The following is a 19718-nucleotide window of genomic DNA, read 5'->3' on the forward strand; positions in this document are numbered from 1 at the left end:
CAAACTACCGTGGCCATCAATTAGAATCAAGTATATTTTCTTGATCAGCGACAAGCCCCATGTTCGACAAAGATGTCAGAATTCTGTTGGCTTCCTCAATATTTCCTACTATGTAGAGTGTCTTTATCAGTTCATTGCAAGTGCCAAGATCGGGTAAAAATCCACCTTCAAGCAACTTTTCACTATATCTCAAGTCTGATTTGTCCACCTATTTCTTGACAAATCAACTATCAGATGATTATATGTCTTGTCATATGGCTTCGGTCCTATTGAAACCATCTCTTCCATCATTTGAACAATCTCTTCGATTCTTTCTTCCTAAGAATAAGATCCTATTAGACTAGGTAAACATATGTATTCAAGATGCATCCAGTATTGATCATTTAATCCTTGGAGTGAAGTGTCAAGTCTAGTTTTGACAACTTGCAATAGCTAGCTGTAAGCAAAGAGCATGCAATATCATCAAACATCATGTTTCTTTGCAGCATTCTCTTCAAAGGAGTAATTGGTTCTTCAGCCCTATCCTCCTCAATGATCCTAGAAGCTAATGTAGTGTTCAATATAATGCCAGGGGTACATCTATTCATACGAATTCGATCCCAAAACATTCACTAACTTTTGCAAAAGCCCTTCCTTGAGCATCACATCAATTATAACTTCAGTCGTTGTTTGGTTTGGGTATATTATTCTTACAAACATATATTCAAATATTTTCCAAGCCAAATTATTCTGATCAAATCTTTGTGAAACATGAAACATTGTGTTAAAGCTAATTATAATAGCATCCACCCATGATCCCCAAAGTATCTGAAGCATCAAATGCTTCATTGACCATTCTCTTCTTCAAATGCATCTGCAGCAAAAGATCAAAAACACGATGTCCGAGAAAAACTGCTTCGTACGTGCCGAGAAGCACCTCCACAATCGTTGCATGTTTAGATGCAACTCTCTCTTTGTATACTTGCTGACCGCCGACTCCGGCAATGCACATACATTGATGAGAAGGCCAGAACGAACAAGGACATGAACAATGGCAATAAGATTAGAGGCAATGTTCTAAATGTTTGGTCTGGGGGTACCAGTGGAAGAATGTTAGCGCCTTTTTGTTCAATGGGTTACTTGAGGTAAAGTATCACTCGCTCCACTGGGGTTCGGTGAGTTGTACTGATCCGAAACTAGCGGTTAGGCTGTTAAAACTCCAACCTTTGTTGCTTACATCGTTGATTATAGAGGAAAGATTGTAAATTTTTTATTCTTTTTACGGTTGTCGGCAATGGACTGAGTCTGCATGGGAATTATTAGCAGGGAGGTGAAGAGCTTGGCGGCGAGAATATGAATTCATTGTCGAAATAGCAATTTGGATCATATTTTTAGATGAGAGTTGGGGAGCAATGGAGACGGACGGAGAGGCATCAAATTACCATGGCTCACATGGAAATAAACCCGGATGAGATGGAGGAGGGTCGAGATTCTGGACACAATATAATCCCTAATCCACCATGTCATTGGATTTGCATCACCTTGGCCAATTCTAAGGCAGCATTTTTTCCGAGGGACTGAAGTAGAGGAATGAAAATTCTAAGAGGGCAAAAACGAAGTAAAATTTTCTTGAGTTCATTTCTTAGATTTATGTGAAATGAAGATTTTACCATTAATATATTTTTTACTATTTAATTATTTTCTTTATGGACAAATAAATAATTTAAAACGATAAAATAGACAATTTAATATTTCATTTACTTTTTCTTTTTCACCTTTTATCTTTTACAACGAAATTTTAATTTTTCCTTGCAACTTATCTCTTATTCAAAATAGTTTTGTATGTAGTTTTTTTTTAAAAAAAATTAACAAAAGAAGAATGAAAGCATCTACTTAAGTTAGACCTGTTATCAAGGTATTCAGCAATGCATTGATCTCACATGACAAACTACATCAATTGTCGATCGGATGAAATATCTCACTTCACCACCGATACGAACTTCATGTGTCAAAAAGTGATGTGAGCTCACCTCAGGCGTCAGTTCATTTGGCAAAAGGTGATGTGCGCTTGCCCCAGGCGGCACCCTCCACAAGTGCGGAGCGTTTGGACCGATATCATGCCAATATGAGTGCAAGTAAGCCAATATGAGTGCAAGTAGTCACGCTACAGTGACCACAACACAAGGATTATGCAAGACAAGGGTATAGACTGTTAAGCACTTTCATGGTCTAAAATATGGCAATGTAACTAAAATTTTCAGTGTGTCGTCCATGAGGTAATGTAACTAAAATTTTTAGTGTGACGGACGACATCGACATGAGGGTTTCCATAAGGCTATCAATTGATCTGCAAGTACTACCATGGGCATACAACTCCATTGCTACCTACTCCAGTGGATCTGCAAGGCTTTCCCGGATAAGGAACCCCTCCACCTACTTCTCAGCCTAAAGGTTAACATTCAGCATAGCCATCGATAAGGCACTTTGTCCAATCGACACTTCATTCCATCCAGACCGGTCGACACTTCTCATTCCAACTCAGGAGCTTTCAACGATACCAAATATATTTCCCGATAACAATATCAACTTTGACAAGCACTCATCCTTCCTATACAGACCTTGACAAAAAGCGAGACAAAAAACAAAGACAGAAACCTCTTTTGTTAAACAAATAAATAAACAAAACACCCTTGTTTCTCAGAATATGTTATTTACAAATCGAGCACAGAAATTCAAAATTTATGAAACTTCGCTACAATGTAACCAAAAGGTTTAGTAAAAGAAGCTAAATGAAGATCAGTGCTACAGATGCAATAATCGGGATGTTTGGCTCTTCTAGTAATGTAACTGTAATCAGAGTAATAAAAATGTAACATATTTGTGGATCAAATAGAATTTTATAGGCAAATCAAACAGATTGAAGTATCATTTGTCAAAATGATTGTTGAGCGAGCAGGCAAACAAAATTTTCATCCAAAAACATTAACAAAAGATTAAACTAGCAGGCGTTTTCAGCACAATCAATTAAAAGTTTGAAGTAGAGTTCTCGAGGTTCTCCGAATGCTGATGAGCATAGTGAGATGTGCTGGAGCTCATCGTTTCTTCGAAACACCAACAGTTTTTCCCCTCCTGCCAGTTGTCTTTGTGTGCTGACCACGAACACGGAGACCCCAGTAGTGACGAAGTCCGCGGTGGTTCCTACAGAAGAAAATTTGATGCTTGAGCAAAGTCAAAATGATGGAAGTTCATGGGCTGATACAACTGCAAAAAGTCATGCCCTCGAGCGAGATCCAAATGCTTAGCCAAGTTAAATGCATGAAGAAATACCATTATCTAACAGAAAAGGTAGGTAGGGGAAGACACATTCTATATACCAAATGCCATATCAACATGGATTGGATGTTCTATTGTCCGCATCTAAGAATTTTAATGAACAATCAATGGATAATCACATAGTACAAGCAACAATCTACCTAGACCACCATGGTTCATAATACAGACTGAAACAAGGAACACAAAACAATAGAAAGTATAATGTGGGATTAGAAAATATCCTGATATTCATAGAATGAAAATAATTGAAAACCTACCAGTGGCTATTCTATAATGTTCTATTGATCCAAAAATATTTAACTTTGGAAGGACAAAATGTTAAGCAATTCAATTTGAATTCACAAGCGAAAAGAAAGAAACAGCTAAAAAAGTAAAATCAGAGTGCAGATTCAATGTACCAAAGGACAAAGAGTCCAAATGCAAACTCGAGGGAATAGTAGCAATGTGCAATCAAGAGAAAAAATTTACAGAAATATTCTAACAAGAAACTTAGAGGTTTTAGGATAAGCTAACCTTATCTTCTTCAGCCTCTCAAGGTCATCCCTCAGTTTCATGTCTAAGGCATTTGAAACAACCTGAGAATACCTGCCATCTTTGTAATCTTTCTTCCTGTTCAAGAACCAATCAGGAATCTTGAACTGGCGTGGATTCGCAACAACTGTCATCAGATTCTCAAGTTCAGCAGCAGAAAGCTCGCCAGCCCTACAGAAAAGTAAAACTTACTAACGCAATGAAATAAACTCAAAAGACTACTCTGGAGCAGCTTAATCAAAGAATCTTTAGAAAGGAAAAACTTTTAGATCCTTTCACTGTGACAAAAAAGATGAACTTGCAAAAAATATTTAAAGGAACGCTAGGATCAACAACTTCCAATGATAGCAATCCATAGGAGAAAAAATGAAACAACCTTTTGTTCATGTCGACGTCGGCCTTCTTGCAAACAATATTGGCGAAGCGGCGGCCAATACCTTTGATGGAGGTAAGGGCGAACATAATCTTCTGCTTCCCATCAACGTTCGTGTTTAGAACACGAAGAATATGCTGGAAATCCTCGTTGGCGACCAGCGACTGCAGAAAACATAAAACCCATTAATTACTCGGAAGAAGGAAAAGACAGTTCAAGATCGAAACAACCGGTAGATCCATCCTAGAACTCACCATGGTGTCAGCTAGGGTTTCTAAGCACTTCTCGCTGGGAGCGGCGGCAAAGCAAAGAACGAAACCCTAGGAGCAGACGATCTATTTATTTGGGGGTAAATTGCTTTTCCCACACATCCCCTCTCTCTTCCCTGTTAAATGACCATTTTACTCTTCTTCTTTAAAATAACAAGTTATTTTATTTTTCTAATTTTATTTACTTTCTTAGATTTATTTTTTTCAATTTTATTAATTCCTTAATTTTATTTTTTAAAATAAATTTTATTTATTATTTCTTCATCAAAATTTTTTTATTTTTTATCCATATTTTACTTTTAAATTTTTTATAAATAATAACCCCTAAAATCTACTATTAAAAAAAACAAAGATTATAAGATATCGAATCCTCTATCCCAATATCACTTGTCCCGTGTCCTACTCATTGCCCCAGCCCATCGTCTGCGGCACCGTCGGCGGCCTCCGACCGTCGCCCCGATTAAAACTATATTCTAGGACGAAGGTGAATGCGGTCGCCATCGACGCGATCAACCCCGAAATTCGGTCGGATTTGAGTAAACTTTTCTTCGTCAACGATCTGAGTCTCTGCTTAAATTCGACCGAATTTTGACGTCGATCGCCCTGATAGTGACCCTCGGGTTCACCTTCCCTTAGGGTATAGTTCTGGTCGGGGTGACGACCAAAGACCATCAGTAATGGGCTCGAGGTGACGAGTGAGATAGGAGGACAGAGAAAATTGAGGACAAAAGATCCAATCTCATATTACAAATATAAAAAAAGCATGACATTTTTACCGAGAAAATACTTAAAAAATAAAAAAATGATATAAAGGTAAATAATATGATGGGACTGAGAAAGAAGTGTGTGCGAAAATCTACGACTAAAAAATAAATAAAAGATTATAAATATATATTAAAAAATTTTAAAAAATTAAAATTATAAAAAAATTGATTAAAAAAACAAAAATCAACAAAATAAAATACACCGCAGGCTAATATTCCTCTATATATATATATATATATATATATATATATATATATATATATATATATATATATATATATATATATATATATATATATATATAGGAATATTAGCCCATGTATTTCTAGTGCGGTTGCCCCGACGGCCCCGTGACCGATCAGATCTCCCGACGGCCGTCGCATCGATCGATTTTTCGATCCAGACCGATCAGGAGTTTCCTTGATCGGTCAGGAGGTTCCCTGACCGATCAGGAGTTTCCCTGATCGGTCTGTTGACCGATCAGGAGGTTCCCTGATCGGTCCACAGACCGATCAGGAATATACGTGGACTAAACCGCACCGATATCGCAGCATAAGCACCGCAGGTTAACATTTATGTATATATATATATATATATATATATATATATATATATATACAGACTTGATAGAGTGCGCGACGCGCACAGTATCAGCGCTTTTTTTTTGTTTTTTTCTTATTTTTTTTAATTTTTAAATTAAAAAATGATTAAAAAATTCTTTACGATTTTATTTATAGGGTTCAGGCTTTGGGTATAGTGTTAAAGCTTTTTTTTTTTTAGATTTTACCTATAGGGTTTAGACCTTCTAATTAGGTTATAGTGTTTGGTTTAAAAATAAAAAATAAAATAAAATTAATTTAAGTATTTATTGAGTATTGTAATGTGTTTAAGGGATATATCTATATATTAAATTTTAAATAAGGAAATGTTGAATTTTTAAAATTCAAAAAACAAAAAAAAAATTTAAAAAAAACTAAAAAAGCGCTGATACTGTGCGCGACGCGCACAGTCGCGCACTGTGCGGTCGCGCACAGTATCAAAACTCTATATATATATATATATATATATATATATATATATATATATATATATATATATTGATCCATATTTTTAAATTATTTAAATTTTTATCAATAATAACTCATAAAATCTAAGATAAAAAATAAACAAAGATTAAAATATATAATGATCATGTCCGAGCGCTGAGCCGACGGACGCTGGGGACGTGGCACGCTCCGCTGTCTTCGACTGGTGGTGTAGCTCTCCGACGATCCTGCAAAGAAACCGAGCCGGGAGGAGTTCCCCGGCGACGGCCCCTCCGACGCTCAAGTCAGACAATGAACGAGGCAGAGTAACGTGGCTACAGTAAATAGTTGCGCATACCTTCGTCGACGTCTTGGGTCTTTATATAGGACCCCGGGGAAGCGAGGGCACGTTTCCCAACACGTGCACGCTTCCCCAAACATACCTTAACAAGCCTGTGTCAGAAAAGTGCCTCTAGCGCCATTCCGCAATCGTCCAAGCATATCCCGGATATGACGGTGGAAGCTTCCACCGTATGATTCTGTGTACGGCTCGGCCGCCAACTCTGCTGCTTGTCGGCGGCAGATGTCTCGAGGATGATACTATCCCGTCTCCTTTGTCCTCTCGCGTTTCTTGTCTGTTCCAGGGTCGAGCGGATCGGCCGCTCGGCAAGCATATTATTCCTGCATCGGTCATATGCTCGGCTAAGACTGCTCCTGCCTGTGTTGCCTCGCGCACCGGCCGAACGGTGAGCCCGCTCGACCCTTGAAACCTTTTTATCTTGAGCATCGACAACCCGACCCCTAGTCAGGTTGCACTCCATTCGGTTCGGAGAATTCCCGGCCGGTCGCCCTGCAAGGCTCTGTCGGTAGGCCTGCTCCGTCCGGTCGGCCAGTCTCCGGGCTGACTATCTTGACCTTTGACCTCCACGTGCCTTGACCCCCCGCTGACGAGGATCCCCCGTCCTTATCACCGGATCACATGCCTCCCCTTCAAGTCTAGTCGAAGGAGGCGCCAAGTCCGACTGACTGGACTATGAATTTGGTCGAGCGACATTCACTTCGCCACTTCCGAAAGTGTATTTCCGATCGGCTATAGGAGGCCCCCTAGGCCGATCGGCGAGTTGATGGCCATGCCTTGTAGTTTTGATCTCCCTTCGTTGCTTGTTACGCTACTGTTCCGGGAGTGGTCAGCGTCGTCAGGTCTCCTCGAAATTTGTGCCAATCCCCATTAAGCTGCCCACGTGCGGGTAATGACGCTTATTAAATGCCGCCCAATCGCTGATTGACACCTGGCAAGTCCGCCGTCATTGTACGACGGGGGCGTAATTTTCGATGGAACATGCGTCGGTTCAAATCCGACGGTCCAATGTCCTCGCTTCTTCCGATGACCTGGATCGGACGGCTGTGGGGAACCGAGACCGGGGTTTAAGAAGCGCCGGCACTGAGCCTCCTTTTATCACTCTTGCCTTTGCGTTTTTGGTGATTCCTTCTGTGACCATCCCTAGTGTCCGTTTGCCGTAGTGCTCCGACGAACTTCCGGCGCCTCCTTCCGGGTTCGTTCCTTGTAAGCCTTCTCCTGTCCTTGCTTTCTCCTGTTTTTTTTCTTTTATGGTGACCTCCACACCCCTTCAATATAGTTTGGATCCTCTGTCCACCATTTTATTCTCCTTTTATCGTTTCTTCTTTTCTCGCTACTATTCCGTTGATGGCTAGCACTTCGCAACCTTTTGGTTCTTCTCCTGGCCTGTGGTATATGACCATGCTTAGCCAGTTCAACGAAACTGACGCTGGACGTTTCCTCAACGAATTTGAACTGCCTTCTGACCATAAACTGGTTTTAGCTACCTCTTCCGATCGACCCCAAAATCCGTCGATCGACACTGTTTGTTTCTTCCGCGACCAATTCGTGGCCGGTCTACGCTTCCCCCTACACCCTTTCATCCGGGAGATTTGTAACTATTTTTGCATCCCTCTCGGCCAACTTGTTCCTAACTCTTTTAGGTTGTTGTGCGGCGTAGTAATCCTTTTCAAGCTGCACGACATTCCCTTGGCCCCCAGAATTTTCCACTACTTTTACTATCCCAAACAGTCCGAGTGGGGTACTTTCCTCTTCCAGTCGCGGATCGGCCTCGTATTCTTCGATAAAATTCCGACCTCGAACAAGCACTGGAAGGAAAACTATTTTTACCTTCGTTTTCCCGAGCTGCCCCCCTTTTGCACCAAGTGGCAAACCACCGTGCCGGATCCGCCCAACCTCGGCAAATACAAGAACCAGCCGGAATATCTTCATGCGGCTAACCTACTGGCCGACCAGAGGTTCAACATCGATAAACTGCTTCATGAGGGGGTGTTGTATGTCTTTAGCTTGAGCCCGATCCGCACAAAGCTTCCGAGCAGCTTGGGTAAGCACTCTCCTTGTCCTTTTTACTTTTGGTCTAACTGATTTATTCTTCTGTTATGCAGCTGACATCATGTGGCGATCCAAGGTTGCCGATCGACTGAAGTTGAAGGCCGCCGAGATTGAGGCGGTGGCTGCCAAGGAGATGGCAGATCGAGGCATCGCGCCGGTCGGCTCGCACGAGGGCGAAAGTGAAGAGGCTCCAACTGAGGCCCGAGAGTCTGCCGCTCAGGGCACCGCCGCTGGAGCGACCGGGGATGCTATTTCTTCGGCCGGTCAGTAGCCCACATCAGAGGACGCGGAGCGATCGGCTGGCGATTCCCCACTGATAACTCGCAAACGTCGCCGGACCGCCATTGCGTCCGTTGAGCCGGTGATTGGGCCAGTCGATGCCCCCTAGAAGCAATCGACCCGCTGCCTGCCGCGCACGAGACCATTTCTTCTGATCGGACCCCCTCCCAGCTTGACCAGCCAGCACCCTCGACTGGAGCACCACCCGTTAGCTCCGTGCCCCGAGTCCGCCTTCGGCTCAAGCGCTCGGACATTACTTCTGCACCGGTCGGCGAGTCTTCCAGCCGAGCTGTTTCTACCCAAGCATATCCGAGCGGCTGCCGAATGATCAAGTTCGGCCTCCGTCTCCCCACCGAGGAGTTCCTTTTAGCGGCGGATCAGCCTGCCGCTCCCGAGCACCAAGTCACCATCCGGGGTCCGCTCGCCCAGACGTGGGAAGATGCGAGGGCTCGCGTGTCCCTAATGACTCCCGGTCAGCTGGCAGACAGCCACATGCAGCAAGCCACCGGGGTATGTTTCTTAACACACTATTATGATGACTTTACCAGGTTATTGACGTTATCCATCCAAACGCAGCACTGGATGGAGAACATTGCGATCAGCAATCGTCTGGCCGAGCTGGAAGAGGAGTTGAAGAAGCTCCAAATTTCTGGAGGAGCGCCAGCTGAGGGGCCCCCTACGCCACGCTCAAGTCCGAGCTGGCCAAAATAGAAAAATTGCTAGCGGCCGAGCAGCACAAATCTTCCGGCCTTGAAACCAGGGTGGTTGGACTTGAAAACCAAGTCAAGTCCCACGACCACCAGATCACTGTGGCCACTAACAGAAAGAATAGGGTCGTTGCTGATCTCGACGCAATGAAGGTGCAGGTTCGGGCGCTGGAGCAACGCGTCACTGAATTGACCGACCTGTTATCTACTGAGAAAGATGGTCGATCCGCCACTAAAGCTAAACTGCAGGCGGATAAGGAAGAACTCCAAGGGGCTCTTGACGCTTCCCGTGCGACGTTGAAGGAATACCAAGAGGGAGAGCCTGACCGCTTCAGAGTGATGAGACAGAACTACCTCCGATCGGATGCCTTTGGTGAAAAGTTTAGCGATCGGTTGGTTCTGTCCTTCGAAGAGGCTATCCGGGGCGACCACTGTTTACTTGAAAGCCAAGGGCCATCCCTCCGAGGATATCTCCATCCCCCCGCCCCCCCCCCCCTCGAGACATGGCCGGCCTGTTAGACGTCGTTCCGGAGCCCATCTTCGAGCCACTGGAGTGAGGAGCATTTATGATTTTCCTGTAATGTTTTTTGTACCTCTTCCGATCGGCTGTAAGGGCCGAACTTTTAATGGATACCTACTGTCTTGTTATTAGCTGTCAACACTTGTGTACTCCGCTCAGACCGCGAAATACAATCGTTCAAATTTCCTCCTTTTCTTAACCATTGCTCGTCCCGCCCGTTCTTCTCAAGGAATTTTTAACGAAGTTTTCTTTATAACTAGGCCGTTCGGCTAAGCATCCATATTTTTTAAATGGAATCCCCGCTAGATGCTTATGAAGTATCTTTGATAACTTGGCCGATCGTCCTGTTGACTCACGAGTCGATCTTTTTATTAACTTTGTCCGGCCGGAGGTTTTATAGTCGCCGGTCCGACTCTAGAGTTTAACGTCGCCGCTCGACGGTCTTCAAGCCGGGGGGTTTATAGTCGCCGGTCCGACTCTAGAGTTTAACGTCGCCGCTCGACGGTCTTCAAGCCGGGGGGTTTATAGTCGCCGGTCCGACTCTAGAGTTTAACGTCGCCGCTCGACGGTCTTCAAGCCGGGGGGTTTATAGTCGCCGGTCCGACTCTAGAGTTTAACGTCGCCGCTCGACGGTCTTCAAGCCGGGGGGTTTATAGTCGTCGGTCCGACTCTAGAGTTTAACGTCGCCACTCGACGACCTTCAATGGTGAGCTTATAGCTCGAATAATATATTCCATCGAGCATTGGGCTCGGATAATATACTACCTGCCGAACGGCACGAGTCTTCTCCATCGAGCATTGGGCTCGGATAATATACTCCCGGCCGAATGGAACGGGTCTTCTCCGTCGAGCATTGGCTCGGATAATATACTCCTGACCGAACGACACGGGGTTTCTGTCACGGCATTACACTGCTATCCGCTTGGTGCGCCAGACTCATGCCTTTATTCTTATAGCTTTCATTCCTGCAACTAGATAATACATCCGAACAGAATATGCAAAATATATTACATCATCGTACCTTTCACCCAGCCCAATAGGGCTGGAGGTGGTTCGCACTCCACGACCTCTCTAGCCTCCGTCCATCCTCATCTTCTAAGTAGTAAGCTCCCGACCAGAGCTTCTCGATGATTTTGAACGGTCCCGCCCAAGGAGCCTCCAATTTGCCTACATCCCCGACCGGTTTCACTTTTTTCCATACCAAGTCGCCCACCTGTAATGCTCGTGGAATCACGTGGCGGTTGTAGTTCTGCTTCATCCTCTGCCTGTAGGCCATCAGTCGGATGGACGCTTTGGCTCGTTCCTCGTCGATCAAGTCCAATTCCAGCTGTCTCCGCTCGGCATTATCTTCATCGTAGTTCTGGATCCGGGCGGACTCCACGCCGACTTCGACTGGGACAACCGCCTCGCCTCCGTATACCAGGTGGAATGGGGTGACTCCCGTTCCCTCCTTAGGGGTCGTGCGGATGACCCATAAGACTCTCGGCAGCTTGTCCACCCAGCTTCCTCCCATGTTGTCGAGCCGAGCCCGAAGAATTCGGAGTATCTCCCGGTTGGCCACTTCGGCTTGACCATTGCTTTGGGGATACGCCACGGACGTGAAATGCTGCTCGATGCCATATCCATTGCACCATTCTTCGAGTTGATTTCCGACGAACTGCCGCCCATTATCCGATACGAGCCGACGTGGAATGCCGAACCGACAGATGATGTTTTGCCAGATGAATTTTTTGACCATGTGCTCAGTTATCTTAGCCAATGGCTCAGCCTCCACTCACTTGGAGAAGTAATCTACCGTCACCAATAGAAATTTCCTTTGTCCGGTCGCCATAGGGAAGGGTCCTACGATGTCCATGTCCCACTGGTCGAACGGACAAGACACTATGGACGTTTTCATTTCTTCCATCGACCTATGTGAAAAATTGTGGTACTTCTGACAGGAAAGACATGTTGCGACGGTCCGAGCGGCGTCCACGTGTAACGTTGGCCAGAAGTATGCGGCCAGCAGGATCTTCCTAGCCAAAGACCGGCCGCCCGGATGGCCTCCGCATAACCCTTGATGTACCTCCTGGAGAATGTATTCGGCGTCTTCCGAGCTGACGCACTTCAGCAGAGGTTGGGAGAACTCCTTTTTGTAAAGTTGCTCCCCGATGAGCGTGAATCGGCCGGCTCTCCTTCTTAATAGCTGAGCTTCGTCCCGATCGGAGGGCGTGGCACCCGAGCGCAGAAACTCCGCGATGGTTGCTCTCCAATCGCTCGGGAATGTAAGGTCATCCATCCGATCCACGTGTGCTACCAAACATACTTGCTCGATGGGTGGCTGGATGACGACCGACGATATTGAGCTTGCGAGTTTAGCTAACTCATCTACCGCATGGTTCTCCGCTCGAGGTATCTTCTAGACTACTACCTCGGTGAAGCCGGCCTTGAGTTTCTCAAAGGCCTCCGCATACAATCTGAGTCTGGCATTGTTTATTTCAAAAGCGCCCATGAGTTGCTAAGCGGCAAGCTGTGAATCCGAGTGGATCACGACCCGACTGGCTCCAACATGCCGCGCGGCTTGCAATCCGGCTATGAGAGCTTCATATTCTGCCTCATTATTTGTTGCCCGATAGTCCAGCCGGATTGATAGATGCATCTGCTCTCCCTAAGGCGAAAGGAGTACTATCCCCATTCCGCTCCCGAGCCGAGTGGACGATCCGTCCACATATATTTTCCATGTAGCTTCGGGCTCGGACTTTTGTACCTCGGTTACGAAATCCGCCGAGGATTGTGCTTTGATCGCCGAGCGGGGTTGGTATTGGATATCAAACTCACTTAACTCCGTCGTCCACTTGATAAGTCGTCCGGATGCTTCGGGGTTCAGGAGTACCCTTGCTAGCGGGTTGTTCGTCATCACAATAATTATGTGCGCCAGAAAGTAAGGGCGCAACCTCCGAACTGCAAGAACCAAGGCGAAAGCCAACTTCTCGAGACCGGTATAGCGAGACTCAGCATCTTTTAAGATATGACTTAAAAAATACACTGGCTGCTCCTCGTCGCTCGACCTCACTAATGCTGAGCCCACAGCATGCTCAGTTGATGATAAATAAATGCGAAGCGGCTCACCTACGGCTGGTTTTGCCAGCACGGGCAAAGAATTCAAGTAAGTCTTTAATTCCTCGAACGCCCGATCGCACTCCTCATCCCATTGAAACTTGGTGGCTTTATGGAGTATCTTGAAAAACAACAAGCTCCGGTCGGCGGTTTTAGAGATGAACCTTGACAGCGCCGTTATCCGACCGGTGAGACGCTGCACTTCTCGGAGATTTCGGGGAGGCAGCATGTCCTGCAACGCCTTTATCTTGCTGGGGTTCGCCTCTATGCCCCGCTCGGTCACAATGTAACCCAAGAAGCGCCCGCCCCTTGCTCCGAACAGGCACTTCTGAGGGTTAAGTTTGATGTCATACCTCCTCAATGTTTGGAAGGTCTCCTCTATGTCCGTATTGAGGTCGGCCGCCTGGAAGGACTTGATAAGTATGTCGTCCATGTACACTTCCAAATTGCGTCCGATCTGCTCTTTGAAGACCTTGTTCATCAGACGCTGGTAGGTGGCTCCCGCGTTCTTCAATCCGAACGGCATTACATTGTAGTAGTAAGTGTTGTCCGCCGTGACGAAGCTGACCTTCTATTGGTCTTCTCGGGTGAGCGGCACTTGATGGTAGCCTTGGTATGCATCCAACATGCATATCAGCTCGCACCCGGCCGTAGAGTCCACCAGCTGATCGATCCGGGGAAGAGGGTAGAAGTCCTTCGGGCACTCCTTGTTCAAGTCCCGGAAGTCGATGCAGACTCTCCACTTGTTGCCCGGCTTGGAGACCAGGACCACGTTTGCAAGCCAACTCGGGAATTGTACTTCCCTTATATGGTCGGCCTCCAAAAGCTTTTCTATCTCCGCACGGATTATTACATTCTGCTCCGCGCTGAAGTTCCTCTTCCTTTGCTTTACCGGACGAGCGTCCGACCGGACATGAAGTTCATGTTGTGCTACACTTGGCGAGACACCTGGCAGCTCATGGGTCGACCAGGCGAAGACGTTGCAGTTCTGCTGGAGGCATTTGATCACCTTTTCCTTCTGCTTCTCCTCCAGATCGGATGCTATGAAGGTGGTGGCCTCCGGTCGGGATGGGTCAATCTGCACCTCCTCTTTTTCTTCATAAACTAAAGAAGGTGGCTTTTCAGTAATAGCATGTACCTCGACACGTGGCACTTTCCGAGCTGACTTGGATTCGGCTCGGACCATCTCCACGTAGCATCTCCGAGCGGTCAGCTAGTCTCCCCGCACCTCCCCTACTTGATCCTTCACCGGGAATTTGATCTTCTGGTAGAAGGTGAAGATGATCGCCCGGAACTCGTTGAGAGCCGGTCGCCCCAGGATGACGTTGTATGCAGAAGGAGCATCGACCATGATGAAGGTGGTGGTCCTTGTCCTTCTGAGCGGCTCCTCACCCAACGAGATAGCCAGTCGGACTTGACCGACCGGCAAGACTTCATTCCCCGTGAATCCGTATAAGGGAGTCGTCATTGGCAATAGTTCGGCTCGGTCAATTTGTGGTTGGTCGAAGGCCTTCTTGAAAATTATGTTGACCGAGCTGCCTGTGTCAATAAAAATATGGTGAATAGTGTAATTGGCTATTACCGCTCGGATGATCAGGGCGTCATCGTGAGGGACTTCAACTCCTTGAAGGTCCCTGGGCCCGAAGCTGATCTCGGGTCCGCTCGCCCTTTGATACCAAAATGCGGAAGTCCAGGAAATAATAATTAAACCTCAACTTGAAGATAGTGTATAAGAACTAGAAAATACAAGACAACAAGTTAAGGCTTAGAAAAAGACTTACAAGCTTAGTAAGGAGGCTTTCTCAGAGTAAGACTTATAGCAAGATGTGCTGTGTATCTTGCAATGAGAAGAGCTGTGGGTTATATAGAGGTCTGATCGGCGAACTGGGTGCTCATTGGGCCCCATCAACATTCAGCCGATTACATCTCTTTTTCCCACTACCACTAGACTACCACTAGAGCATGCATTATTTGCTACTTTACAGGACATTCTGACTCAGCATCCACTACTTTACAGGGTATACTAACTCAGAATACTTATCCCTAAGGACAGATGGACGGCTCCCCAAGGCTCAATCCATCAGAGAATAAAGTGCTTTTGGATTTATTGGGCTCACCACATGCTTCCTTTTTATGGTGGTACATCTTTAATGCGTTGGAGGGTGCTTTGCATCCTCAGGAAAGCTTCCAATAATTCAACCCGAGCATTGGTTATAGCTGGAATGACATCTTTAAAGTAGAGTCCTTGTTTTTATGTGCTCCTGAGCTTAAAGTCATTTTTTTTATCCCTGTAGATAAGCTCCAGCTCTCTGATACTGTTGATGACGTTCCTTGCTGCTGTCCACTCAATGTCCTCCATATGGGCTCTTTTCTAGTGTTCCTCTGGATGGATGATTCTGCTCTTGCTGGATCAGGCCAATTCTTCATATTGCTCCAGGAGATGATAAGGCCCGCAAGGTGATGGGATGCTGCTGTATTTGGCTTGCAGCTGAGTTGCTTCCAGGTTTCTTCCATCTGGTTCAAGATGAGAAGATCCTTCTCCGTAGGGATCCATGGGCCTCTCCTCTATAGTCTTCATCAATGACTCCTCCCATAATAATAAGTCCCCGTATAGCTGCACTGGACCTTGGTGCTATCCTCGCATAAGTCCCCTTTGGAATTTGAATGCAGACACCCGTAGTTAGGATACTTTTGTCCTTTTTGGGGACAAATTGTTCTCTATTGATGGCTAAATCATAGCCAGCAGATCCTTCCGTCTTTCTTTTTAGGAGTATTGCTGAATCACTAATTCTTTTAACCATCAAGATTTCTTCTGGATCTTCAAGAAGGACAGCAATAATTTGATGATGAACCTCCTCTTCATCAGAAGGTATTTCTTCATCTCGTTGATTATAATGAGGTTGGCTTGCTGTTACTGCTGCCTGATAATTATCAAATTGTATAGAGATACGTCCTTCCAGCAAATTTCGAGTGCTCACCTCTGCTGGTTGCATTGGAATATTAATGCTGGATTGATTGATAATCCAGTTTTGCCCTAGAAGTTCTCGAGTATTGTATCTTCTCCCTGGCAGTGCTCTTACCCCATGAGTAATAAGATAATCCACCACATTTTGAATTTCATAGGCGAACCCAACATTTGGCGTGTTGGATAGTCGTCCAACCATTCCTCTGGTGACCAAGATATTGGCTTCACTGTTTTGCCATCCTTCATAGCCTCTGGCTAAAATGGAGATTTGTATATTTCTGTAAAAGTCTGAGATGGTTAACATAGTGTCAGGTATCATATATACCAATTGACTTCCTCGAGTTAGATCGACTTCCATTGTGGCGAAAATGGCTTGGTCTCCTTGCCACCTGTTATCTCGAAAGATAATTAACAGAAGTGTACCTTCTTCTTGTCTGTGCAATATTTGTACTCTTACTTGAATTACTCCCATGTGGATGAAACACATACCACTTCGCTGGAGTTGCATAAAGCTTTTGGGTTGTATCAGCGATCTATCAACTTGGTTGGTAGTGACTAGTACTGCTTCCTCCGAGCGATGTGCATATACTCTGTGATGCGCATCGTCCCTTCTTGATTGATATAGTACTTCAGCTGGTACTATTGATGCTCTTTCCTGCATGGATAATCTCAACTGTACCTGTGGATCAAGTTGTTGTTCTAATGTTCTGTTGGAAGAGCTTTGACCCGTAATACTTCTGGTTAGTTTCTGGAGTCTTCGTTGGGCATTATATCTTCGTCATTGTCCCTGCCTGTATTCTCTGACTTGATCTTCAAACAATGGTTGTTGTTCCTCCATTGTATTTCTGATGAGAGCCGTCACAGGAGGCTCCTGTGACCTTATTCTAGAAGTCATTGCTTCTTTTCTTTAGATCTTGCTTCGCTGAATAAGGTAAAAGGGTCTGTAAATACTCTCAGTTGTCCCCTCTGCTCTTTTGGCTTTTCTGTTATTTTGAGGCTCTTAATTTTCTCTGTCAGATTATGAATAACTTCTTCTGGTAACGAAGGTGTTCTAGAATTTTGGATTACAGCTTCTACCCTTTTCACTCTTTCTTCAAGGGTTTCTATTTTCTCCAGAATAGTGACTAACAGTTGGATTTGAGTGTTTGCTTGCTTGATGGTAGCTATAGAACTACTGATTGCCCCTTTGTATTCTGATGGTCTGCAGAAGCCTAAAGAGGGTGCTTCTAGGCTTTCAGTGGCTTGAAGAGCTTCTTTGTAGGAATTTGTGGCCTGAGTATTTATGTAGCTCATGAAGATGTCCAAGTCTCTATTTTATGCAATAGGGTTTCAACCCTATCAAGTTTTTTCTTTAATTCTTCTGATAATTGTAAAGTTCGCTCTTCAATTATTTTGGGCTGTCTAACAAGATTCAAGACTACTTCTTTGAGTTGTCTTTCTGTAAGTGGCCTGTTTTCCACTGATATTTTTGTCAAATTTGCAAGATTTTTGACCAGATTTTTGTTTTCTTCCTTAAGACACTCAATTTCCTCCTGAATTTGTTTAAAGTTTCTTAAGTGTACCCGACAAGATAGACAGACTCGGTCGTAAATAACTGAAAGGTTATGAGCTAGTTCTTCTTGAGTTGGCTTTTTACTTGTTTTTGCTAAATCAAGGTATTCTAGGTTCGAGGTATGAGATTTTGTATACCATTCCTGAATTCTTTCTTCCCACTGTTTAGACATATAACTTCTTTCCCTTTACCTTATCCTTTATAATTTTATTGCTTACAGCTTAGAGGGTTCTAAAGGCTTTCATGCTCATATAGGTGTGCCCTTGGATAAAAAGTGGCTTCCCTCAGCCTTTGTCTTCCAAGTTAGGACCTATTCTTTTGCATTCCACCCGTCATTCCCCGGTCGCCTTATCACAATAAAATTAAAAACCATAATTTTCAGGGAAATTGGTTAATAGGACACTATATCAGTTGATGTTTTCACTATAACTGATCAACAGTTGTAATTCACTAGACATGCCTTCAGACGTAGCTATAACTGATCAACAGTTACAATTCACTAAACCTGAATTTTAAAGAAAGATGTCCATTATTGTTAAAACATTTTAAGGATTTTCAGGAAGTGGTAATTATCTCAGGGACCTGTCCCCTGAACACCTTGTTAAGATTTAGTTATTAGCCATAAAACTAGCTCTGATACCAAAATGCGAAAGTCCAGGAAATAATAATTAAACCTCAACTTGAAGATAGTGTATAAGAACTAGAAAATACAAGACAACAAGTTAAGGCTTAGAAAAAGACTTACAAGCTTAGTAAGGAGGCTTTCTCAGAGTAAGACTTATAGCAAGATGTGTTGTGTGCCTTGCAATGAGAAGAGCTGTGGATTATATAGAGGTCTGATCGGTGAACTGGGTGCTCATTGGGCCCCATCAACATTCAGCCGATTACATCTCTTTTTCCCACTACCACTAGACTACCACTAGAGCATGCATTATTTGCTACTTTACAGGACATTTTGACTCAGCATCCACTACTTTACAGGGCATACTGACTCAGCATACTTATCCCTAAGGACAGATGGATGGCTCCCCAAGGCTCAATCCATCAGAGAATAAAGTGCTTTTGGATTTATTGGGCTCACCACATGCTTCCTTTTTATGGTGGTACATCTTTAATGCGCTGGAGGGTGCTGTGCATCCTCAGGAAAGCTTCCAATAATTCAACCCGAGCATTGGTTACAGCTGGAATGGCATCTTTAAAGTAGAGTCCTTGTTTTTGTGTGCTCTTGAGCTTAAAGTCATTTTCTTTAACCCTGCAGATAAGCTCCAGCTCTCTGATACTGTTGATGACGTTCCTTGCTGCTGTCCACTCAATGTCCTCCATATGGGCTCTTTTCTGGTGTTCCTCTGGATGGATGATTCTGCTCTTGCTGGATCGGGCCAATTCTTCGTATTGCTCCAGGAGATGATAAGGCCCGCAAGGTGATGGGATGCTGCTGTATTTGGCTTGCAGCTGAGTTGCTTCCAGGTTTCTTCCATCTGGTTCAAGATGAGAAGATCCTTCTCCGTAGGGATCCATGGGCCTGTAATAACACAGAGTAATCGGGATAATGCGTCAGCTAGGAGGTTATCTTTACCTTCAATGTGCTGAAAATGGACAGGAATGCCAAGACCAGTGATAAAATCTGTGAAAGCTATTCATCTAACACGGGATGGCTTGTTTTGTGCTGATTTATTGAAGAAACTAATAATAGCCTGGCAGTCTGTTCTGATTAATAGTTCCTCCTTGTCTAAGTAATAAATTTTGAAGCTGTTCAGACTGTTCATAACGGCATAAATCTCAGCATCAATTGTGGATTTTGGTGGAGAAAATTTTCCACTAGCATAAGCGCAGATCTTTTCTTCTAACTTTGAATCATGTTTCTGCAGCTTCCATTTGCATATGCCGCCCCATCCTTCCATACAACCATCGGTT

General features: G+C 44.6%; 1 protein-coding gene across 1 annotated transcript; it reads right to left on the minus strand.

Annotated features, from left to right (window-relative positions):
• Positions 1-2804: 2804 nt before the first annotated feature.
• On the minus strand, positions 2805-4607 carry LOC122052443 (40S ribosomal protein S18). Its single transcript, XM_042613945.1, has 4 exons — positions 4471-4607; positions 4220-4380; positions 3826-4014; positions 2805-3177 (listed from the first exon to the last, which is right to left on the minus strand). The coding sequence occupies exons 1-4, from the start codon at positions 4471-4473 to the stop codon at positions 3072-3074; spliced, it is 459 nt and encodes a 152-aa protein (XP_042469879.1). The 5' UTR covers positions 4474-4607; the 3' UTR covers positions 2805-3071.
• Between the last annotated feature and the right edge of the window lie 15111 nt (positions 4608-19718).

The sequence above is a fragment of the Zingiber officinale genome, chromosome 3A (genome assembly GCF_018446385.1).
Source record: "Zingiber officinale cultivar Zhangliang chromosome 3A, Zo_v1.1, whole genome shotgun sequence".
Lineage (NCBI taxonomy): Eukaryota > Viridiplantae > Streptophyta > Magnoliopsida > Zingiberales > Zingiberaceae > Zingiber > Zingiber officinale.